The sequence below is a fragment of the Falco biarmicus genome, chromosome 2 (genome assembly GCF_023638135.1).
Source record: "Falco biarmicus isolate bFalBia1 chromosome 2, bFalBia1.pri, whole genome shotgun sequence".
In the NCBI taxonomy this organism is placed as follows: Eukaryota; Metazoa; Chordata; class Aves; order Falconiformes; family Falconidae; genus Falco; species Falco biarmicus.
Window position 1 is genome coordinate 90,385,827 of NC_079289.1, and position 25,331 is coordinate 90,411,157.

The 25,331-nt window shown below is 44.8% G+C and overlaps 2 protein-coding genes across 5 annotated transcripts in view; one reads left to right on the plus strand and one right to left on the minus strand.

The window, feature by feature from the left end:
* Positions 1-8,502: 8,502 nt before the first annotated feature.
* On the plus strand, positions 8,503-10,995 carry KLHL34 (kelch like family member 34). The gene has a single exon (XM_056329518.1). It carries the CDS (start codon positions 8,541-8,543, stop codon positions 10,326-10,328), a length of 1,788 nt encoding a protein of 595 aa, XP_056185493.1. The 5' UTR covers positions 8,503-8,540; the 3' UTR covers positions 10,329-10,995.
* A 497-nt stretch (positions 10,996-11,492) lies between these two features.
* The window catches only part of CNKSR2 (connector enhancer of kinase suppressor of Ras 2), a 220,812-nt gene continuing 206,973 nt past the window's right edge, over positions 11,493-25,331 (minus strand). For 3 of the 4 annotated variants that reach the window (XM_056329480.1, XM_056329479.1, XM_056329476.1), the window contains 2 exons: positions 17,175-17,371; positions 11,493-14,031 (listed from right to left, as the gene is read on the minus strand). In XM_056329480.1, the coding sequence (XP_056185455.1) occupies positions 13,816-14,031; positions 17,175-17,371 (413 nt within the window). In that variant the 3' untranslated portion in view covers positions 11,493-13,815. The remainder of the gene's footprint in view (positions 14,032-17,174; positions 17,372-25,331) is intronic. The other variant, XM_056329478.1, reaches the window with a different exon arrangement.

Sequence of the window (25,331 nt, forward strand, 5' to 3'; positions counted from 1 at the left end):
AGCAACTGAAACATCAGTGTGTCATCAACATTATTCTCACCTTAAATCCAAAATACAGCACCGTACCAGCTACTAGGAAGATAATTAACTGCATCCCAGCTGACACCAGGACAGTATTTTACAGGCACAGCTGGTGGGTGTCAGAAGTGGGTGGATATGGCTATTTCAAGGTATATCCTGAACTTGATTGTTTTCTTTTCAAGAGAGTGTACTCATCTAGCCTTGGTAATGATGTTAGGCTGCTATTGTTGGGATGTATAGGAGAATATACTTAATGCAGTCTATCTTTTTAAAAGCTTTGGCTTAGCTAGTGTAATGGAAGTACTATACTAGCAGTGCACAGTGGCTCCCTGCATAGTGACAGGCTGAAAGTCTGCCTCAGGTCTAGTTTGTGAAGCTAATAAATTAATTTTGATTTATTTTTTTTTTACCAGGGCTGCAGGCACAGTCATATATTACTGTGAGCCAAATGAAGGTTTAGACAGAGAGATTATCTATTCCTTTACATATATAAACCTACTTACCTTTTTAAATCACATTTCCCCTGACCAGATTTGTCCTTTCCATAGTGCAATTTAAGGAAATTTTCTTTGCAGTGACTTGCATGTTGGCCCATAGTTCAGCAAAGAGGAAGACTGGAAGAAGCCAAAAGGTAGGGAAGCGATGGTTGTATCCTGTCAAGATGGTCCACGTTGGCCTAAACTGCTGTATTCATGTCATTGCATGACCTCCAGAAAGTACTAATAATGTCATTACTCGCAATTTTAAAGAATTTGAAGCATGTACATTTATTTTTAATCTCCTCTCTCTTTCAATGGTAGGGTATGAAATTTATACCATTGTATGGTAACTCCATTTAGCCACATTTCTCATTTAACTCCAGTTCTGATTAGCATCCTCTCCTTTAACATGACTACTGTCAGGATCAGAGGAGGTTCCTTGACATCAGTGCTCCTTCCTTGAACGGGGGAGGAGGATGCAACTGGACTAGCTTTGTGTGTGTGAGGATTCTGGATTTTCTGGAAGGAGCACGACATCCTGCTGAAGCATATTCCCCATCCTCACCCCAGAAGAGTCTCTTTACTGCAGGAGGAGTTTTGCCAGTTCACCTGAAAGGGCATCTCTGGCTGACCTGTGTCCCTCAGGAGGGCATATGCTTATCGCAGATGCATTGCTGGGTACCTCAGCAAGGCTGGAGAGGCCCATCCAAGGGCTTCTGACTTCTAATGTCAGACAGATTCCATGGTTCTGCTGAGACACACCTACAGCCCTTGAGAGGCCACCTGAGAGACCGACGGGCAGAGAAGTCTTCACAGTATTGGGAAGGTGGTTTGCTCTTAGGTATTTCAAGCTTTATGCTTCCCCCTAAAGGGTTTCACAGGTTTCAGGTCCATCTGCCCTATGCTTTTCTCTTTACCTGTCTATAGTTTCATTTCTTCAGTGTGACAGAAGAGCTAGCATACAGCGATGACTTTTCCACTTCAGGCAAAACCCAAAGGTCCCCTGAAAACTCTGCCACTGTACCAAGAGAATGATGCTACGCTGTCATGCCAGGCACATACCGCTGGGGCTCAGAGCACGGGCTATCTACTTTTACTCCCTTTGAGAGTCATTTATGTCAATCCTTAACCTAGGCAGATGAGACCAAAATAAACTTGCTGAAATAGGAGTCAGTATCTCTACAGCCTTTCAAGCTGGTTTAAGTAGACTATGTGTTTTTTCTGGGCAGGCAAACCCTTGCACTTCCAGGAAGAAGTCAGTATTTGCATTGTTGCTGGCACAAGACATCTAAAGTAAAAATTAATAAAAATGAGCTCCTTATACATTAGCTCTTGGAGAGTACCTTGGGGATGAGTGATTTGGCTTACCACTATCCACAGTTTATATGCATGCCCAGTGTGCAGCCTGCTCCCACCAGGGGAAGAGGGGAGATGACTGGAGCCATGGCCTGCTGGGACTGTAGCGTGGGGAAGAAGACTTGACACGTGCAGTCTGGTTCCTGTAACTACCCCAGAAATGTCTTCCAGGACTGGAATTTAGGAAATGTGTCTAGTGTGGAGGGAGATCTCTCTCTCCATGTTTGGTGAGCAGGGCCACGAGTACCTCACACAGCTATAGACTGGCTCTGAGCTCAGCCTGACGAATGTTTGGTGAGGCTTGCTAGTCACGCATTGTAAAAGAATGAAGCTGGGTTAATTAGCATTGATAATATACAGCTGTGGGCTGGCTTCAGGAGCAGTGGGTTGGCCGATGTAAATGAGGTGCAGCTGTGGCTGGTGCTGTTAAGTGGTTGAGACCCAATGAAGGGAGAGCAGCTGAGGGAGAAGCAGAGAGAGGACAAAGCAAGAGGAGAGTGGGCCCTGGATGAGTGCAGATGAGGAGAAGGCAGCAGAGGGACTGTATGAAGAGTGTGCTGGTATGAGGTGGTGAAAGACCTTGTTGCAGCTTGATAATTCGGAGAGTGCTGCGACAACACATCATTCGGTAACTCATGAAGATTAGGAGGGTGAATAAAACATATCCCATCACTGCTTTTGCCAAACTCCAGCATGGCTTTATTCAGTTAGAAATCATTAAGACAAAAAGCCCTCTACACACTTGGTGCTTTGCCTTTCATCCTCCATCCTTCAGCACATGCAGTTCGTTTCAGCTGCACTTCACCCGATGGCAGGGCTTGGGTGCTTTCCCTCAGCTGTCTCTCCCCCTCTCAAACTAGTGCTAGTGAGCAGATGAAATAAGGTTAGCAGGTGCAGGTGCAACCCTTTCAGTCGCAAGGGTAAGCCTGAGAGCTGCAGATCATGGAGGGACCGAGTTCAAGTCATTAGGTTACATGCTGCTGCTGCTAACAATAATGACGACAATGATGATATAGCGCAAAGAGTCTAGGAACACTTTTAATGATCAGCTGAGTGGGGACATCAGCTCTCATTATCTCATAGCGTAACAGCATTAACAGCAGCTGATGACACTGTAACCTTTACTTTGCAAAGCAACAACCTGTACGTTAGGGAGCATTTGCCTGGATGTGAATTAGGGAATGTAAGAGCTGAATTGTAACCAGATGTGAAAAGCACCTTGATTTCGGAGAAGCCTCTGCAGTCTGCAGCTTTACTTCACCTATATGGTATCCTAACAGAGGAAAATGTCATTTGTCTTTTCTCCTCTGTGGTTCCAGAGCACTGGCTGTTCCTTACACTTCTATCCATATAAGCTGTGGGTAGCGGTGAGCTGAACCCCTCATCCCCAAGGCACTCTCCAAGAGCTAATGTGGCAAGGGGGCCTCTACACCTGCAGAAGTGACCCATGAGCAGAGCAGCTTCAGCTGGAGCTGTACATGTCCTCACTGTGCAAAGTCAGCAGCCAGCACAGTCCCCAAGCAGCTGCAAGCTGGATGCAGAGCAAAGGTGCCCCTGGGCAGGGGCTGCAGGTCCCTCGAGCCCCAGCTGCAGCACAGGCAGCGCTGGCTGCCTGGAGAGGGGAGCAAGGGCTTGATGCAGAGCATCTCCAGTGCCACCAGACCATTACAGGAGCAGACAGACCCCAAGCAACCTTCCACTGTGGAGTGCTGTGAAGGCTGTGAAATGGGCTCATTAAAATACACATTCACCTTTGTTATCCTGCAGCTGCATTGCCTGATGCATCCCACTGCAGTTGCTCTAAGGTAGGATCCCAAGTTAAAAACTTTCCCAACTTGTTTTTTATTCACCAGCGAAGTTCATGTCTAACCCATTAAGAGCAATGGAAGCAATAACAACTTCTGTCTTCATGGGAGGCAAATGAAGGGGAACCTAAAAAAAAGGGCAAGGGAACAAATGAGGCACTGGCTGATTGAAAGACTGTTATTTTGTGTTGCCTTTGACAGCTGGACACAGGACGCCTTCTAGCATCGGTGTGGTTAGTGCTAAGCATAACCCAATTGGGGCATGGCACCCCTAGCCCCAGTGTGCCTCCTTTCCTCCTCTTTTTCCACAAAAGCACAGGAAACCGCCATGCAGCCATGGTTTAGCAGACACAGCCTTGCAGCAGGCTTTGGCTGGGATCCCTGCTGACCCCTGATCACACTAAACCTCTTCTCCTCCCCAGCGGCAGACGGAGGCTTGCACCCAGACAAAGTTGTTCTTGCCAGCGTCATCCCTGGACGCAGACCCCTCCCAGGTGGCACCCGGATGGACGGGGTGTGCCGCGGGTTTGCAGGCTCCTCCAACGAGCCAGGGGTGCAGTGCCTTGTGCTGAGCTCCTGCTCCTGCTGCTCACGGGGTGCAGTGTCCTGTGGGCACCTCCACCACCCTCACACATAGACCAGTACTTAAAGCCACATGCATCCCCAGTCTCCCCCTGCCACAACGGAAACCTCACAGCCTAAGCCCACCTCATCCAGGCTGGTAACTTTGCTTTGATACACAGACATGATCTCCCCAGACAGTGCTTTTAGCTGCAAGAAAATTTCTCCCTCGCAGTGTTTTGTTCTTAAAGACTGCTTTCCTGGGCTAAACATACTTGGCTTTAAATAGATGGGGTGACCCAAATACTATTGTGAATGATTACTCGAGGATGAAGTACAGACTCTAGTCCAATGATTTTTACAAGACAACTTAAGTCAATACAATCTTTCTGATTAGTGGTTTCCAGAAGACCTATATGCTGCATCATCCCTCGTACATTCATCATCTGGTTCACTTTGGCTGTATTTGTTCAAGCAGTACATTATCAAGCATACAAAGTGTTTGCTCTGTTGTCCTCTGGACTGCACAGATTTCTTCTGGAACAAACTGTAGCTTAGAAAGCCTCTGCTGTGGATTGTTGTAATGAATATTTTACAGTAAGCCACTAGTTACTAATCAGCCTAATTTTACTTGTACAACTCTTTTTATAACCTTTACTCTTAAAAAATAATTGGGAAAATTTACAATGGTAATGGAAGTGTTTATTAACTGATGGCCTACTTGCAAGATTAAACTGAACACAGCATTGCAATTCAGGCTGTTTTTCAGCTTTGTATAGGAAAAAAAATAGCAGCAAGCATAGAAGCCATTATTTTTCACAGCATACCCCTGAATAGTCTTTTTTATTGCAGACTGTCTACTGTAGTATAGCAATGAGTTCAACAGAAAATGCACTAAAAGCCTGAAATCTAAATCTAATTTAAAATCTAAATAATGCATGATTGAAAATGTATTATCTATTCTCAGCAAATCAGTATCATTAACAGTAATGTTTCCCTAATTTTAAGCACCATCTAGCGAGTCAAGCATTTGATCTTCCAAATTACTGAGAAAAATAAGATTGTGGCATGACTGCATCCCACCTAGTGCTAGGTCTCTTTCTGAGATTCATAAGCTAGCTGTTAAACCATTGTCTGCTCTTCTGCTAATGGTCATTAAATATTCCTCCAAAGGTGCTGAAGACCCAAGCTGCCGCCTCCAGATAATTTGTCTATTGACAAAGGAGGGTGCCGGCTGAGTAGGCTTCCTAGTTAGACAAAGCTAACTGCCTAAAAGTGGAGCACGGAAAAACCTCATTTCGATAATGATAATCTTTTTTTGTCACTCCAGAGCAAGGGACTGGAGAGGATGTGTCTTTATTTCAATTATTAGTGAAAAAAAAAAAAATATATAAAACTACAGACAAACAGCTTTATAAGGATCACGATTCTTGCTATTTCTATTAGCCAGCTTGCCATGAAGATGAAGTAGGTCTGAGAAGGAGTCGCACAGCAAATCTGCATAGAATTTTAAGACTTGATTATCCAGTACCGGTATTAAATCAGTTCAATTGCATCAGCACTGGCTCCTGTGGCAACGCAGTGTAGTCAGCTGGCAACTGACCTGTATAAACTGCAGCCCATGCATAGAATCTCTTTGGAGATCAAGTGATGCACCACCAGTTTGGGTAACACAGTAACTCTGGGCACAGGCAGGGACCTTCAGACTGAGCCTCAACAACAGATCAGGCCAGTTTCTGTGCATCAGGCGGGCATCACGTGCCAAAGGTCTCTCCTGGTGGTGGGTCCCCAGCTGCCTGCCCAGCCAGTGGCTCACCTCTGTTGCACTCTGCATTGGGGCACTGCATCTGCTTGGGAGGCCACACGGTGAGGGAAGCTGAGGACTTGACCCAACCTACAGAGACCTGTCTGCTGTTGTATTTTCGAGTTTCCCTCCATCTCCAAACATCAGTTTCCTGGCCATGTCACCTCCCGGCCCCATGCCTCAGAGCAATCATGGTAGCACAGGCAAAAGGCTGATGGAGGACAGGGACAGCTGGTGAAGGGGAGGTGGTGCCAGGACTTGCTTATGCTAGAACTGCTGCAGAAATGTTCCTCAAACTGAACCCCACGCCGAAGGCTCAGCCTCCATGCTCCCCTGTGCTCACTGCTCGGTCTCCTGGGGAAAGTGCGATGGTGCAGTGCCAGCTTGCTGTTTGGAAATGGTGGAGGTTAATCTTTTCCTCATGTTACTGAAATCGGGTACCTTATGGAGTTAAACTGGGGAAAGCAGTATCTTTAGGAGTGGGAGCATTTAAGGCCTGGTCCCTCATCACCAGCAAGCGTGACTGCTGAGGGGTGACACAGGTACCTGGTCTCTGGTTTGTCCAAGACAGGAAAAGCATCAAACCAGAAGCTTGGAATCAGCTGCACAGCTTTACTAACAATATTGGAAATACTTTACAGTTGTCCTGACTTGGATATAGGCAAAGCCACTGAGAAAGAGAAACAAGGCATCCCTTTTCTCCTTCCTTCCAACTGCCCATGCATGTAATTTTGCTAGCAAGAGGAAAGATTTTTTAGCAAGATCCTGATTTATGGTTTAGAACGTCATGATGGAAAGTGGATTCAAGCAGGAAATCAATTTTCAGAGCTATTCAGCAATGAAAGGCAATGTTTTTGGAGTAGTCCTTCCCCACAAACAAAGCAGAGCGTGTGTAGGTATCAGTCTGCTTAGCAAGATGGTTTAAGCTTGCTAGAACAGTCACACAGCATGCACGATCCATGTTAGGATCCAGTCAGCTCCCAAACACCCCTCAATCACAGGAGTGAGCCAGAATGTCATGACATCACATAAATAAATGTAAGCAAATACCGTGAAAAGGCTTTACCCTGGTCTTGAGCAAAAGGTGAAACTTTCGAGTCCTGTGGGATCCTTCTCTGTCCCCAAACCTGCTGGCTCATGATGCAGCAAAATGGTCTGGCACTTATCAACCCTGTCAGGGTTTGCAGGTCCTGGGTGTGTTTAACTTGGAAAGAAAGGTTTCAGGAGGAGGCTCCTGAACACCTCCTCCCAGAGTTACGCAGGGGGAAAAAAAGAAAAATAAACACAGGCTTTCAGAGGTCAGAATGTATAGCTCTCCCAGAGCTACTATTCCTGGTAGAAATTAGACCCTGAAGGGCCCAGGTGAAAATCAGGGATAATCCCCATATACGTGCTTCTAATTGGGACAAACTGTAAGTGAGAAAGCTGACCGACAGCTCCGGCCCACCCCTGGGGGCTCTGGGTTTGTTCCCAGCTGGTAAACAAGAGCACAGTTATGCAAAGCCGCCTCTATAAACAGATTTCAGTTTATTACAGCCAAACTGGGGGAATCTATTTTTGTCACCGCTTTGTGCGAATGTGTTACCCTTGTGATTTCCAGGCAGGTCACTCCAAGTCAGCTGCTTTGGCTGTGGCTGTTGGTAGAAGCTCCTCCATCGACTCGGTCCCTGGCCCCTCTGCTCGCCCGCCTGGGGTCAGCTCCCAGGCAGGGGGGCCGAGGGGATGCGCCTGCGGCTATTCTGGTAGCTGTGAGTTATGGCGGTGTCATGTGAAGCAAAGAGCCCAGAAATGCATGTCAAATCGAACCAGTGACTAATCACGATATTTTGGTTGTATTAGTGCCTGCTGGGCAAAGGTCTATGGGCTCAGAAAATCTTCACGTAATAATCCCTGGGCGCTGATTTGATCTTCAGCTGAGGCTTCCTAAAAGAGTGTGAAAAGAGGACGGGAAGGGGGCTGCAGTCCCAGGGGCAACAAGGTCCAAACTTATCTGAGTTTGAAATACAGACGAGAGAGCCAGCACTCCCTTCTCATCTGTGTCCGCCCAGAGCCATGTGCTGGCAGCCAGAGAGGATCTATTTGATCTGCCTGTGGAGCAAGAAGGGTCGAGGGAGACGGTTGAGCAGACACAAAGTGTCATTTGTTGGGATTGTTATCTAGCTCCCTCATCTGTCATCTGATGGCCAGCCAAGCAAGTGCTCAGCACAACTGTGGACCGTTCATCCTTGCACAAGTGACGGAGGCAAGAAAAGTAAGCATCCTACAGCAGCTGTTGTGACATTCAGCTGTTTTTTCTATAAAGAAATGCATTGAATTCTTTACAAACCTACTAACTGTCCCCCTATGCCAGGCAAGAGACTGTTGTTTGGTTTTTTTTTTTTTGGTTGGGCTTTTCTCTAACAACTGGAAGTCTGCTGGGCATTCAAGCAATGGCTGTTGAGTAGGGCAGCTGTTTCAATATCTAATTGCATTTTTTCTGTAATAACTCAAGGGGAAAGCGTTGCATTGCCTACAATGAGCTACTTCCTGTCCTACTGCAAAGCGCACTGCACCGCTGTGCTCGCCCAGTACCAGAGCCTGAGATCAGAGGGCTTTCTGTGTGATATTTTGCTGAAAGTGAAGGAAAACGAGTTTCCTGCACACAAGTCCTTGTTGGCATGCTCCAGTGACTATTTCCGAGCCATGTTCAAAAGTTATACCCAAGAGTCTAAAGCCAGTGTAATTGATCTGCAAGTTGTCTCACCCACTGGTTTCCAGAATGTCCTGGATTTTATTTATACTTCTTTGTTGCCCCTTTCCTTTGAAAGCCTGGAAGATACCTTGGAAGCTGCAAGCTACTTGCAAGTGACTGATGCCATTGGCTTGTGCAATCAGTACTTGATTAACAACCTCGCCTTGGAAAACTGCTGCTTCTCCGCCAACGTGGCCAGGAAGTTCTACCTGCCGAATGCCTTAGCAGCAACCGAAAAATACATTGTCAGTAATCTCTGGAAGCTTCTGGACTTGGATTTGTCAGGACTGCTCGAGCTGAACTTCAGGTCTTTGCTAGTGGTGGTTCAATCACCAGATCTCCCTATGGTGAAAGAAACTCGCCTGTTGAATCTCGTGCTGCTGTGGCTGAAGCAGGATAAAACCAGGCTGGCTCACGCTAGCAGCCTTTTAGAGCACATAAGATACGGCCTCATCCCAGTGGAAGAGTTGAGAAAAACCTACACACAGTCAGAAGTGCCCCTCTCTGCAGGTATTAAGTGCTTGATCATTAAAGCAATAAATTACCATACATCTGTTTTCAAACAGCCTATCCTGCAAGACAAGTCCACCACGCTGAGGAATGAGAAAACTCGGATCGTTCTGCTGGGGGGAGGGACAGCAAGCGAGGGGCTCGTCACCGACATGGTGGCCTTTGACGTTTACAATCACAAATGGAGAGCTCTCACGCAGGTGCGGGACAGGGTGCAGAACCACAGCGTGTGCGTGGTGGGGAACTTCCTCTACGTCTTGGGTGGGGAGGTAGAAAGTGGTGCCCCGGGTGATGCTAAAACCAAAAAGATCTTATCAGTTACAAACAAGGTCCATCGTTATGATCCCAGATTTAACACGTGGACCCAAATCACGGGCATGCTGGAAAAGAGGTGCCAGTTTTCTTGCAGTGTCCTGGGCAAGGATATCTTTGCCATTGGTGGAAGGGGTGAGGATGGGTCGCTGCATTCGTCTGTGGAAGTCTACAACATCAGCAGGGACAGATGGATGAAGGTCAAAGAATTGCCATGCAAGCTACATGGCCATGCCAGTGCCATTTGCAAGAGTACTATATACATCTCTGGTGGCAAGCACTCAGACCCAGCCGACACAAGCAAGGATGTATATTCTCTGAGCTCACTTGAAGGGCAGTGGATAAAAAAAGCCCCCATGAGCATTGCTCGGTTTGGGCATCAGATGGCAACCATCAGAGAAGCCATATTCACCTTTTTAGGATTATATGAACCATTCTCTGAAATAGAAAGATACGACCCTGATCAGAACCAATGGACTCGTTTAAGACCACTGATCTATGATCGATTTTGCTATGGCCTGGCAGTGGTAGAGGAAACAGCTCTTCTTATTGGGGGAAAGAAATGGCAAAACTCACAGGAAGTCCCCACGCAAGACGTGGTTGGCTACGACATTGACAACGATGGCTGGGAAGAGATTTGCAAAGCCCCCTTGCCTTGGTGTGGGCTGCAGTGTGCAGTGCTGCAGCTCTCTGAAGGGGCTGATGAGCAGGACAGCGACAGCCAGCAGAAGAGGCTGCCGGACTGCTGAGCTCACACACCAAGAAATAACCAGCCCAGGAGATGGGCCAGCAGGGCGGGCCTGGAGAAGAAAATTGCAATGGCACCGAACGTGGCGGAGTGGATGTTTTGCTTTGATAAGCCAAACGCTTGGTGGAAACAGGCAGGAAAGTGGCTGCAGCAGGGGAAAGGCACTGGGATCTATAGAGCTGGAAGCCAACCTCACTGAGGAAGGACATACCAAGCAGCACATTTAGAGGTGATCAAGGAGAATATTAATCCTTGACCTTTGAAGAATAATTCTCAGATAGTAATTAATAGGTGTTGCAAATCAGATTTTTCAAAGGTTAAAAAATATAATCCATCTTTTCTGTTTTCTTAATCAGAGGTCATTTTCCCAGCTGCTAAGTGCTATTGAATTTTTATGCTATGGCTAAGCAAAATGAAAATGAGCTGTATAAAGACTAGAAAATTGATGTCTATGAGAACTAATAATAAGTACTGCCAAGGAAAAGGAATTATTTGATATGCTACATACTAGGCAAGAATGTCTTTGCTAACTAGCATGAAATGACTGGAGAGAATGCATGGATTTTTTGATATGTAGACTCAGTTATGGCTGTAGGTTAAAACAGTGACTGTTCAATAGAAACCATTTCTCTCTGAGTGGCCTTTGCTGTAACATGCCTTTCAGATGCTTATTTTGTGTTATTTTAAAGACACGCTACCGGTAAAGTACATTTCTTTAGTATCCAAACCTGGTGTTAGTATAGATGGCCAGAGCTGAATGGGTGTACTTACTATTAAACTTGAGAAACTTGTTACAGGAGTTGCTGTAACTAATGCCTTGACACTTACCTCAGTAGCATATGCTGCTGTATCACAGCTGCTCGTAACGGTAAAATTGCTCACAGCTGTTGAACTGGTACATGAGAGAATCCTGCGGTCAGGAAAGGTTTACCTTCATCAAAGGGTACGAAGGGGAGGGAGGTAACGGAAGGTTTTCAGAAGTCTTTATTCGGCGTCTGCCTACATATGAAACAGCAACAGCCTTACTTCTTTTTGGCCACACTGGCAGAGTTCAAAGGCACAGATTATGGAGGTACTTTAAGGCACGTAGACCTGTGAAATGCAGGTAAAACGGTCAGCTGCTGTAGAACCACTTTGGTATGGCATAAATTGAATCTTGAGTTGTAGAAGTTCATTTAAAAGCTAAATTTATTGTACTTCATTTTACAGTGTTCCCTTTCTAGGCTGAGAGTTAATACAATAAAAATATATATAGAAGAACATTTAATAGTCTTAAAAGAAGGCAGCACAATGGAGAGGACACGTTCTTTGTCACTAGACTAGCTTAAAAAACTGTAATGTTTAATTTTCACCTTTAAAGCAATCAAGCTGACTTTACTAATGTAAAGTGCAGGCAGAATAGCTGTTGCATGGCAACAGATCTAAGTCTTCTGAACTGCCTTGGTTTTGACAAGGAATCAACTACACAATGTGCATATACATCCATCAGATATAAAGAGGTTTCTTCTATGAATATATTTACTTTTGGTCCAGTAAAACAATAGCAAGAGAATCTAAATGCTTGGAACAATAGCACAATCCATTTCAAGTCAAGCATTTTTTAAGAGAAATTTACAAAAACCTCACAAATTTAATATACAAGTCAGTACCCATGCAGTAAATAAATGTCCAGTTTATACAAACAATATTCTTCTAATGGTACAAATATTACACTGGATCCAGAATTCTATACAAACGTTAATACATGTTTTGTCATCCATATCGACTTGAATATAGGATTACTGAAAATGGGCTACAGAAAGGCCACTCTTCTGTACAATTGTGCAAAATCTGCAAAACAGTTGCAATCCAAATGCAATAAAATAACAAGAAAGAAAGAGAGAAGGGGGGAGGGAGAAGAAGAAAAAGAAAGAAATGGGAGAAGGTCAGAAAAAGGGAGAGAATGAGAGAGGAATAAAAAGACAGGAGAGAGAAAATAAACCTGTCCATTCTTTCCTCCATCCCTTCATGGATATAACTGTCAGGAAATATCAGAGCTCATAAAGTTTAAAGTACATTCACTGAGCTGTACAGGCAAGAGTCTAAAGTTGGTTAAGAGTACAACTCGCTGTAAAGAGTATAAAGGAGGCTTTTCCCTTTCACATGAGTGTTATTAAATCATGTCGTGAGTCCTAACTTATGCAGCAAAATACTGAAAAGCAGCAGAAATATTTTGCCATGCTCTGATCACTGTTCGAGAACAAGCCCATAAAAAGTAAATACATAATTTAAGATTTCCCTCCCATTTTCCTATTCCAAGCATGTGCCTAACTCTAAGAAACTATTTCTGCTCATATTCACCGGGTTCTCTCCAGCACAACTAAAATCTCATGGAAGTTTAAAGCATTTTATTTGTCTTGTGAACTCAGCAGAACCCAAAGACATCTCTTCCTCTTCAAAAGCAAACTGGAGGTTTTTTTACTCCTCAGCTATTTTTCAGGTTCTGTGCTCAGCTCTGCTCCCATCACACATTTTCCCCGCATACAATACAGCCAAATTTCACAGCTCAGGAAACACATAGGAGACTACTTGAAAAATCCTATTCATTCCTTTTCTATTGTGGGAATTTTCAAAGCCTCTCAGATTCGGAGCATTTCATTGGGAACCTTTTCCACTGCTGCTTTTCTGGGCAAGAGAAACGCTGCTATCAAGGATGTTCAGAGTCTACGTTTTCTCTTTTGCAAAATCTGCACATTATACTGATGTACAGTAAAAAAGCAGCATAAATGACAGTACTATGATTACTTTTTGAAAAAAAATCAACCAAATGTGATTAAGAGACAAATAACACATAATTTTGTCCTGACTGGAATACAAACCAGCATCCCTTTGCACTGATGGTAAACTTTAGCAACAGGCTTTAAAAAAGCACAAGGAAATAAGACCTAACTTTTTGATACTTGAATTCACATTAGTCCTTTCTGCCTGCTGATTTTCACACTTTCGTATGTTTGACAAAACTGAAACACAACCACCCTGTTACACTCTTCCCCTGTTATTTAAGAAAACTCCTAGAGTTTCTCATTAAATATAAAAACTGGTTTTCTCCCACCACCAAAATAGTACCTGCACTCTAAAAATGCAATGCAATACTGGAATTATATAATATAAAATATCATTGTAAAAGTGACCTTTGATAACAAAACCTTTAGCTTGAATTCCTGCGTGAAGGTCACAGTCTTCCAAAAATGCTTTTAAATACTTTTCTTTAATAGCTAAAGGTCATGTTTTTATTTCACAGAAGGTAAACACAAGCGGAGCATTGGTAGCATATAAAATATACAAATCCTCATTAAAGACGTGGTATTGTTGACCATCGAAGGTTTACTTCACACAGCTGAGTAACATTAAAATATAATTTACTAAAGCTCCCACATATTGATATAAAAACTACTTTATGCACTTAAGTAAAGGGCTGGAGTGTAACAAATGGACAAAAAGAGAGACTTTTATACATGCGTTTCAATGTAAGAGTGAGTGTGCGCTAAGGAGGCTATAAGTGCATCAACCTCAGATGAGCCATTAACAGAGTCCCTCGGGGTGCTGCTTTGATAGACGTCCATGAAGAGATCAAGGTACATTTTTTTCCATTCTTGAAAGTCTCTAGATGTCAAAGCTGGATTATCCAGAACTTTATCTATAATGGCTACTTCTCCTTCCCTGGCCTGTGAAAGAAAAGGAACAAGCAAAGGGTCAGTGCAAGTGATGAGTGACAGCCAAATTCAGTCACATGGGTGGAAGGGAAGAATGGGGGGAGCAAACTCAAGACATGGAGCCCCTAAAAGCAGGGGGACTATCTGACTGCTATACGACTGCTTGCAAAAAGGAGCGCTTCCTACAGGGTGTCACACATCACCCTGCAGGGCTAGGGCTTCCCTTGCCTTGTCCAACATCCTCAGAAACAGTCCCTATTCCCCCTCCTCACCCCTTGTTCAGCTCAAAAAAAAGCAAGCTCTGTACTGTTTCCTATTAGCTGCTTGCATTTTTCAAGATGGGTTTCACAGAACAGTGCCATCTGTTTGCTCTTCTCGATCAGCATAAGAAATACTGCGTAGGTGCGTGGGATGCAGACACATGGCCTCCCAACCGCCAGCAGAGCTAAACCTTTTTTACCAGGCTCGTCATGGGGACATCTGAGTGCTACATTGCAAAGGCTTGCACAAGGACCCCTGCGTTAATGATAATTCATCTTCATCAAAGATCCAGTGTATGCAATGAACTGGCTGGCTGCAACATCCTCCTATCACTGGAGTGGCAAAGAGAAGGGTGAAAAGGGTAAACTCTAACATAGCTGCTGGTACCTCCCTACCCAGCATTGAGGTGGGGCTGTGGCTGTATCATCATCCATAGCCAGTGATTAGTTTATCAAGAGATGACAGGCAGCCAGTATGGATCAGAGTAAGCCTTAGATACACCTGTAGCCACTCGTGGTTGTTGCAGGCATTGGAACCTGGATGCAACAGGCATAAGCCTTGGAAACACAGCTAGTGTGCAGGTTTCCAGCACTACTCCTCTGTGTAGGCCTGGTATAGTCACCAGCAATCTCCCCTCCATCCTCCCTGCCAGACAAGTTTCACACTCCTCATGGCTAACTCACATTTTCCATGTCCATACTACAAGCATGTTAAATCTTTTTTGGGGAGCATATTAAAGAAAAATACTAAGCTGTGCCAGCCCATGCTGATGGAAGAGGATCAGAAGGGTTAGAGACATCACCCATAAGCAGTAGGTTGAAAGGCATTTTTCATGCTTTGCAAACAGCAGCTAATTAACACTGTCTGCTAGAATGAGTAGCTGAAAATGCTACTCATTTTCAGAAATGGAGGTGCAAGCTGAGAATGACTAGTGGAAATGAAACCATGGGAACTCCCAATTACCATACCTCTGCTTGAACTACCATAACCTGCTTCTCGCAGATTGTGGCTGGTGCCCACACCTCTGCACTACCAGCCAGGTAACTCACACTCACTGGCAGGAGAACGGTTGTGTCATGGGAAAGAGAGCAGAGGGGTCCTTCATTAAGGACTTAGATGATGGGACAGAGAGCCTATGGACAATAAGAGCTAGAAGCAATTTGGAGGGAAGTCTCAGGCTACTATTAATTTGGATAAATTCAAGGAAAGTTCAGAACACCAGCTCCAACAGGCCAGTGTAATTGGCTGCAGTCAGGAAGAGCAATCAAGGCACTGATACAAGAAAAACTAACTGATTAGGTGACAGCAGTAGCTACGGGTAGGTACAGCTATCGGTACTATGGCAGAGATGGAGCCCTGGGCTGTAATGGAGCTGGAAACTCATCATGAGTTACCACGATGACATTGCAAAACAGGCACGCACTGCTCTACACTGTTGCTCTTCACAATAAATAGTAATTATCTGTCTTTGGTGCTTGCTGTTGTTGCTTTTTCAATTATTGGTGTCATGTACTTTTAAGAATGGTTTATACTAACCAAGGTCCAAAGAAGAACGGTGACAGGTTTAGAAAATATGGCTCATAGACAGAGAATGAAGAAATTGTGTTTGCTTGGACCAAAAGAAAGGAGTTCCAAAGAAGCATGAAAATGGCATCTGCTGGGTCAAGAGGTTGCGGTGTTTTTGGAATTTCCTGGAGGAAAGCAATTCTATTTGTAGGAAGCCATTGGCATAATGTAGCTCAGGTATCAATAAACGCTAACAAGAAAGACAATTAAGCATGGCAGCAAGCTGCTGATACTGAACCACAGTTTTGGTATGAGTCATCCTGCCATGCTGCAAAAGCGCAGATACGTGTGAACCTCCTGCCACCCCAACATGCCTGTGATTTTGTTTCAGTTTCTCATGCTGGTAGAAGCCATGCGGAAAGCCCATGTATCTTGATTTTTTCTACCAGCTTCCAATCCTGTAAAGACTCGTACACCCAGATAATACTACAAGTAGTAGTTGCCTTCAATGAGATGATACAGTACAAAAAGTTAAACGTGAGATTTTTTTCAGGATGGGAGCCCCACAGCATGAAAATAATATTGCTTAAATGCTTCTCTAGGTGATGGAAAACTAAATTAATTAACATTGATAAAGCCCTCTTTGATGAAAGCTGTTACAAAATCCACTGTACAATTATCAAGTGCCTTAAAGTGTGGTAATTTAATACAGTTAACAGGGTCCCTGGGGAAAACCAGCATATTGTTTGCCGAAATCTCTATCAGGACAGCATTGAAACTGCTGTAACAAACAAAGAAACTGACAGGGAGGCTAAATGAGCTCTGGTACATTTTGAATAACCATAAAAATCTCCAAATCTATCATTACCACTATCTATTTTTTCAATCAGTCCTACTGATTAAATACAATGATCCTATCAGCTTTCACAGAAAGCAAGCACACAGTTTCCTCCTGGACAAGCTCAGCGATCAGAAAATAATCAAGTGTCACAAAAGGTACCGCTCTGTTCCGAAAGGCTGGCTTCGCTTAACTTACTTTAGACTTCAGCAATTACACAGTGCTTCTGCATTCCGGTAAATGAAAATGTTCAAGGACAAAAAAGGGATTAAGGTTTCCTCTGATAATTTGGTGTCAAATTCTGTTAAACTAGCTAGAGGAGTAGCAGCTGACTGAGATTTTATCTGCACAGAAATAAAACCTGATCCTCTTACTTTGACTGCTCTCCCAAGGCACATTTTTCTCTGCTTTGCGATGAGCCTTTCCCCACGTTTCCCTTGTTTTGCACACCAGGTTCAGCCTGGACTCCAGCTGCGCACAATTAATCTCCAAATATAATACAGTCCAATCCAACCCCAGGGCAGGATTTTTCCTCCCTCTTTTATCTCACCTTTAAAGTGCTTTTCAGAATTCGCAGCTGGTGCAGTTTTTCATTGACTACTGGATCGCTACATCTCTTTATAAAAGATTTCTTATACTCCAGCTTAGTGGAAATCCGGTGTTCTCCTAAAGGAGACAGGCTGGCCTGCTCCAAGGCTCTGTACAAATCTTGCAAGGAGTCTGCTGGTTTTTCCTCTATAGTTTCAACTGTAATGAGAAAAAGAGGGGGAAAAAAAACAGAAGAGGAAAAAATAGAGAAAGAAACAATGTGTCATTAATGTGATTATTTGAAGACCTATCGAAAAAGTTTGCAAAACATTTAACAGGTTTAACTAGACCACAAGGAGAATATTTCACACATGCTAAGTTCCAGAAAAAAGTGCTGTGATTGTAACTGCTCCTTCTTATTGCTGCCTTCAGGGGAAAGGGAGAAAAACTTTTAAGAATGTAAAGTCTTGACCCGCACAGGAAGAAGAAAAAAATAGAGAAATAGTGCAAGGTGTAGTAACATTAGAGTGACATACTGTCAGAAACCACAGCTCTAGTATTGCAGTCAAATATGCTGGTGAGTTTGGTATTACAAGGAAAGGAAGCCCTGGAAGCATCCTGCTGAGGAAGTGATCAGGGATCAGATCTCGGCCCGAGAGCACTGATAGGGCACTCAAGATTATGTTTATGATAGTGGCCTTGGAATGACATGTTGCTTTCCTTTCTAGAAAAGTCCACTTCTTTTTGTCTCATGTTTGATACTCAGGTGTGTTGTTCAATAGTCAGTAATGCTGTCACTTGTGGTGTCTTTATGCTCTGTTACCTGAAGGCTCAGCAGCAGCCTACAGACTGGGTGTAGGAGTGCATTCATGACAGCCTACCTAGCAGCACAGCAAACCAAACCACAGCTGTTTGCGTTACAGTTTTACTTATTCATTTATTTGTATATTTATTTATTATAGGTTTAAAAATATTTGTTCTAGCTAGTACTGGGAGTGTTTTGAAGGACAATATAGGACAGAAATATTTTGGTTCTCTAAAACCAAAATCAAACGAAGTCTGGGGGTGAAATGTTACTCTGATATGAGCATTTGAAAAGCTTCATTTAGAAAGCATTAAAACATTTCAATTTCTCATGCACCATTTCCCTCAGAAGAAAATGTTTGAGATGCTGTACAAACTTGGAAGTGCCAGTGAAGTGCCAGGATTAAATGAGTGATGACCAGGAGAAGCCAGGGCAGCCCTGGGGGAGCAGCTAGCCAGTGGCGCAGGCAGCTCCGTCCCTGCTGTCCCTCGCACACTGACACATCTGGACACACAACAGCTGGCCACCGCCTGTGCACAACCTCCCAGTTGTCTCCACAGCCCTCGGGACCCTTCCGCCAAGTCTTGGCTTTCATAGTGGTGTACATTTTCCTGGTCTGAGGTGCCTTTGTCCCCAGGATGCTTTCATGAAAGCTCCTGTAGGAAAGCTACAGCTCTTTGGTTTCAAGCATTACTTTTCCCTGTGACTGATCCTGCACTAAGACAGAGCCGTCTCCACTGGCTGAAACTTCAGCACATGCTCAAGTACCCATAAGTAGTGAACCTCAGTCTCCTCAGGTGTTTATAGATGGTTTTTTACTAAGCACCGACAGGGAGGACAGATAGTGTGCAGAAGCAACATTTTGAGCCCACCAGCAGCTAGACAAGGCAACCACCCGTTCAAAAGCCATGCGGTACGGCCACTACTCACCTCAGGCTCAACCAACAACTCCAGAGACCCAAATCTGCACACCCCATCACAAAATGTGTTTGCATTTGTATAGATCTTGACACAATCAAAGAATTCTGCAGTCAGCAACTGATCTAGCTATATGTCTCGTCAGTTTATTCCTTTGCACCTTTAGAGGGTTGCTGTTTTTAAAGCACTCATTTTCTTTTAGAGAGAGATGGAAGTGAGGAAGGGTTTGAGGCTTTTTATTGATGGAGCTGTTGTGGGTCTGTGCAGAGCTCCTTAAATCCTCCCATTATGTGCTACCCTGCTTGGAGAGCTGGGTTCATCGCAGTAAGGAGTGGCTAGGACTTAAAGAAAAATAGAAATGAGATGCATTTCTCTTTCTTGTTGATTTCTTCCTTATTAAAACACCTTATGTGTTAATGGGGAAAACACTCAGTAGCTGAATACTTCAAGATTGGTTAAAATTCCCTGTGGTCTTGGTTTTTATACTTTCTTTAAAAGTCTATGCAGCGAGATCAGATGTTTGGTATCTCTCTATCGGTTCATATTGCTGCACTCTGAAGTCCACCAGTCTGACAGCTGGGGAATGGGCAAAAAATGGGTTAAAGGGCAAAAACCCACCTTGATCTGACATGGGGGTATTTTACCTCTGTTTCTTTCTTTCTCTGATCCCTTGTTATGCAAGGTAAAAGAGGTCTTTCCTTGGGTCTCTTTTCCCCATCAGCACTGCCACATTATACCCTCAGGGGATTACTACTGGGCTGGTCTGCTGAAGAAGCAAGCCAGTGCTTTGACTCCGTGTGTCCTGAATTCACTTTGCCAGGGTGATCTAGAGCCTGGACCAGCAACCAGCCACCACATCCAGGCTTGCCATCAATCCATGGCTTCCTAAAACACCAAAAGTCCCCACCACAGCAAAGGACAACATGAGGGTTCAACTCCGAGGTTCAGTCCTGAGTGACAAGTGCCGTTAATGAACCTGGAAGGCAGTGTGGCCCCTGTGGGTTCAAATGGTGGGCTGGGGGCTTGTGCTGCCCTCCCTCCCTGTGCTGCCGGCCGGGGGGTCTGCATGGCTGGGTGCTCCTCAGGGCTCACCTCGGTCAGGCAGCCACTGCTCAGCACGGGCAGAGGAACTGCGGACAGGGGATTCCGACCCTCGCCTCAAATGAGAACAGCTCTCAGGCTGCATGGGCAGAGGCGAAGGACTGCAGGGGCACGATGCAGGCAGGGCTAGGCAGCAGAGCACCGATGCCAGTTCTGTGAAACGCATCGGCACATCACCTCCACCCTGCGGGGGCTGCCTCCCCCAGGCTCTGTCACTGCCTCCCCCAGGCTCTGTCACTGCCTCGGTGGTGTAGCTGTGAGCGCCATGTAGAAAAGGGGACGGGATTTGCTATAAGAGAAGAGCAGGGAAGAAAAGCAGCAGGTCCCTTCCCTTAAATATCTTCCTTCTGCTGAGGCTGGGGAAGCTCAAACAGGGCTCTGCCGCCTTGTTCCACCCACGGCGGGGGAGAGGGCAGCGGGTGTCACGCTAGCATATCCCAAGCCCTTAATACTTTCCAGAGAAACAGTGAAGGTGGTGGTACTGCTGCTCTCAACGGCTCTCAGTAGGCGGGAATGAGCTTACACATGAATCTCCCCTCCCTCACCCTTCTGCTAGAGGCTTTGATTGATTTCCTGTAGGTGTTGGTGAAACCCTTGGCACTGTAACGCATCTGAGGCACTTGATTAGATATACAGCTGAGCTTAAAGCATATTTTCTTTTTTAAAATTGGTGGATTTGTATGCGAGTCATGCTATTACAGCAGGGCTGTCTCCTTACGGAAGCAGAAGGCCTCAGGTAAATGCCTTGTTTAAGTAGAAAAGGTGGCCTCATGGGATTTGGAGATGACCTCAGCAGAGCAGCCAGTGCAGCAGGTAGTTTTTCACCCTCACTTGGCTGCTGAGTCATGGGCTGCATCTCCCTGTTTCTCTGAATACACTGCCAGGTAGCTGTTTCCACATCCTGCTGAAAAGGAGGGTTTCTTCCCTGAAGCAATAACTGTGGCCCCTGCCCCACCAAACCTGAACAACTCCAGAACTCTGGAGCCGAAATAAAGCTGCATAATCTCTGCAGCACACAGGATCTGAATTCAGAACTGTATCTTCCTAATACAAGGATACACACTACATTGTGTAACAACGAAGCTTCTGCTGTGTCTTCAAGTATGCAAAGCCATTCACACTAAATGCAGGAGAGAAAAGAATATATCAGTCCAGTAAATGGTGTTACTCTCTAGTTATTCTGCTTTCCACAAGGAAGAGTTTCTGAAGTTTGTACTTTTTTGTACTTTGCTCTCTCTTCTTAAAATGCAGTACATATTTGTATCTACTTTTACGTTTTCTCAGGAGAGAGATACGGAGATTGTGGCTGGCTGGGTGAAACACTAAGTGTTCAAGAATATTTTGGGTTGTTGGCATTCAGAAAAACCTGGTGGGATTTCTTACACCATGCTGTCATCTGTTGTTGGAAAGTGCACGCCCCAAGCTCCACCATGTACTAAATGTAACCACCTCCTGGCTCCACTGGGCTATTAATCTTCCCATTATTTCCCTCTTACAAACCAAGATCCTAAGAACAATAAACACTTCCGTGAAAAGGGACCAGAGAGAAACAGTTAACCTTGGTATTTACATGGATCAAGAGATGATCAGTCCATGTAAACTGATGATTCAGGAAGATGGTACCGAACTAGGGCCATGCAGAAGGTCACCACTGCAACCCAGCTGGCTAACACATCACTCTCTGGACACAGAGGATCTCTACACACATATTTCTCATAAATCTGCTCTAGATATAAGGAATAATCTCTAATAATTTTCAGTGGATGTTCCTGTGCTTCTGTGACTCATTTTCCCTGTAAAAGCTCAAGCCACCAAAAACTTGCATGGTTTTCTTCTTTCAGTGAGATACGGGAGGAATCAGTGGTTGCACCCGGGCCTGTAAGTGCACATAACTGCCCACGCAAGGATAGTACAACACAGTTAATTGTAACTTTTGTCACCAACTGTGCTGACAAGGTCAGATTTTTCAAGGGTTGAAACTCTCCTTTGAGGCTCCTTTATGCTTTGTCAGTACCTCCTAAACACCACCCAGGCTCATCCTGCTGTCTCTACACTTCTCATCCCGACTGATGGATGCTGCTGCCACCCTGACGGCATTCTCTGTTTTCCCACTATCCTCTTTGCTATTTGCTACCTTCACAACTTAGTGATGTGCTTTCCTTCACCATGCAATTCCTCTCATGCACACCCACTCCTCTGCTTGCAATTAGCCATGCATTTGAACAAAATTACCATCCTCTGCAAATCCTGAAAAAGCCAAGCTGCTGCAAAGTCTGTGACAGAGAGCGAACCAGGCAGGCAGACTAAAATGCCCTGGCTCCACTGAAATTTAAACTCTCACTTTCATTCCTTTTGGTGAGCTCACTCTCTCTGGCAAAGGAACCAACTCAGTTCAGGATCTTAATGCGGCAATTTGGTTAGAATACATCACTAATTACATTATTAAACAGCTGCCATATGTTATTTCCCACCTAAAAATCCCAAAGATTTGCTTCCAGTTTGAGAGTTGCACCTTTCCACTTCACCTTTTGCACAGGGGAGGCATCTACCTGAAGCCCCCCAGTGACTTTCTGTGAGTGTCAGGATATGCTCCACCAAAACGGAGAGCACCCTGGCCTCTGGGAAATAGTCTCAAGCCAGATAAAAGAGGTCCTGATGCCCAAATCTCTGGGTTGGTTTTTTTCTTTTCTCTTTGCTTTCTTGAACCTGATGCCACGAGCAAACCAATAAGTGATATAATCCCAGAACCAACAGAGCGTTTTGTAATCTTCCTATGGTGTAGCATGTTGGCTGTGCCACGTCTAACTAACCGGTCTGTCAAAGCCCGCCTGGTCCTGCAGCGGTTTCACAGAGAGGCAGCACAGCACAGATATTTGCTGATCCCGTGGGGAGGGAAGGCCTCCCACAGCAAGCTCTCAAGCCCCAGCTCAGGCTTTCTGCCAGCCCAAGTGTATAACAGGCAGGCAGGGGCAGGGGACGTAACGTGGCCACAAGGTCCAACAGCCTGGCTGGGCTTGTAAGCCCTGGGGAACATTTAGGAGAAGGACAGAAGGGATCTCCCTGTATTTAAGGTGGAAAAGCAGAAGGATTGAAGAACAGTGGACATGGCATTTAGCTGTCTTGGAGGATAGGGGAGGGGAGAGAAGAAATCCTCCAAAAAAGTAGTTGCTCGTTTCTCAGTTCAAGGCTTAAATCCATCTTTGCTGCTCTTCAGATTAATTATTAGAGTCCAAACTGCACAAGAGGGAGACATACCCAAATGGCTATGATGCAAAGAACCAGGAATTACAGTAATTGTTTACACTACTTGGATGGATGGCAGGCAGAATAAGCTAGGTATTTCTTCTCTCCCCAGACTATGAGCTAAAAGGCACGAAATGGTCAAATCAATGAAAGGTTTACAAGGAGATGGTGCCTGCACAGCTGTGTGCTGCATATGAGGTCACCCGTGCACAGGCATGGGGGAGCCATAGTGACATGGAGTCATCTCCTGGCAGGAAAATGCTACAAGTCACATCCCTGATTACTGAGAAAAGGAAGAAGCAACACAGTGTTTAAGCCTGTCATGGTACAGCAGGCAAGAGGTGCAATACGATGCAGTTCAGATCTACATGGAAGCCAGCTGCTAATCACCTGCTCTGGGTAATACGGAGCAGATTTCCATGTTAAAGCACAAATAGAAAGCTGTGTCATCTCCTGCACCATGTTAAAATCAAGGCCTGACTGGGCATGTGAATATGCCTGTATGCATATATACATATCTATCTATCTATATGTGTGTGTATATATATATCATTATGCCTATACATACACACATGTATATATTAATGTTTTCCATGAGTGAAGAAAAGTTTAAGCAAGCTGAAGAAAAGCTGCTGTGGGCTTCTTGTGTGGTGCCTGTTCTTTGCAACCCTCCTCTGTTATTCCCTCCCTTTGCCTGCCCTTTTCTGATCTGTGTAACCCTCTATCCTTTCTGGCCCCGTGTATCTGAAAGTGCAGGATTTTTCCCAAAGTCCTGAGCCAAGGAAGGGAGAAGCAGCATTTAAAAACAAGCTTTGATCCATGTGTTTGGTGAAACAATAAGTGGCTGGAGGATCAGGGAACATGCATTTTATACTGTTCTTTCCTCTAAAGGGGAAGTATTTTTGGGTTACCAGGACAGTTGTACATGGTTTCTATTCTCTCCTATTATGTAAACCTGCAGGCAAAAAAGATATTCCTTAGAGAGGGTGTTCACTGAAAGCACCAACACAACAGAGCTCTGCAAGACACTGGAGTTTTCTTCCCACTGGTGTGAGGCTGCCCCTCCTCTGACATGCGTGAGTATAATAAATTGGTTTCCTGAAATAAAGTGAACTGTGCAGGAAAATGGAAAACTCCTATCTCCCATAGGACAGATTTCAGAAGGTATTTTAGGCATTTTCCACTACAACCAAGTTCAATCAGAAGCAATTAGGTATCATAACCACTTTTAACAGTTCTAACCCTAACCTTTGTAAGGCCTGAGAGATGCCAAACCTTTGCTGTGGCACCAAAGGTCCAATTCTTTTTGTGAACTATTTATGGCACTAGCGGTTTTCTTTTGGATCAGTAGATCCCCGTGAATCTCTTTCTCCAAGGTCACCTTTCTGGTGATACTTGAATGACAACCTTGTCACAGCCTTGTGAGCCGCTGCCGCGCTGCAGACTGCAGTTTGCGAGCTGGCAGGCTGAAGCATGGTCAACCTCAGGCTTCATGCGACACTTGAGCTGGTCTTACTAGAAGTCTCCCACCCATGTCAATCCCACACAACTGGAATTACTTATTAAAAACAGCTGACACTAAACTTGGCATCAGGAAAAAAATCGATCCTCAAGGTTTTTTCCTGCATACCTGCATTGTCGTGCTGACAGTAACATTCAGGCATTTTCAGCATCCGCTTAGCAATGAAGTACAGGTGCCAGCAAATGGGTTAATATGTTACTGAGATGGCAAAACACAGACAGAGGGCATAATTTGCTCACTCTGTTCGTGCTGCCTCTTGACAGCTCTAACACACCTCAAATGAGCATCAGGAGAAGCTCCTCACTTGCTCCCAGCCCTGCTGCTTCATGAGGTTCTATTGGTGGGCTGTGATTTCAGAGAGGGCGTAAGAAAGAATGAAGACGCAAATAACTCCAAAGCTTCCCAAAGTAACCGGGAACTCTGAAGTGGCAGATTTTCTTTGGCAGCAGTGTTATAATCGCATCCTTTGGTATTTGGACACAGTTCTCTACTCATTACGTTGCCTATGAAGGCATCAGTTTAACCTTCGTCTGCTGAACTGATTTTAGTGACTCTTTGGGAGAATTTTAACACAATGAAATAGTATTTCC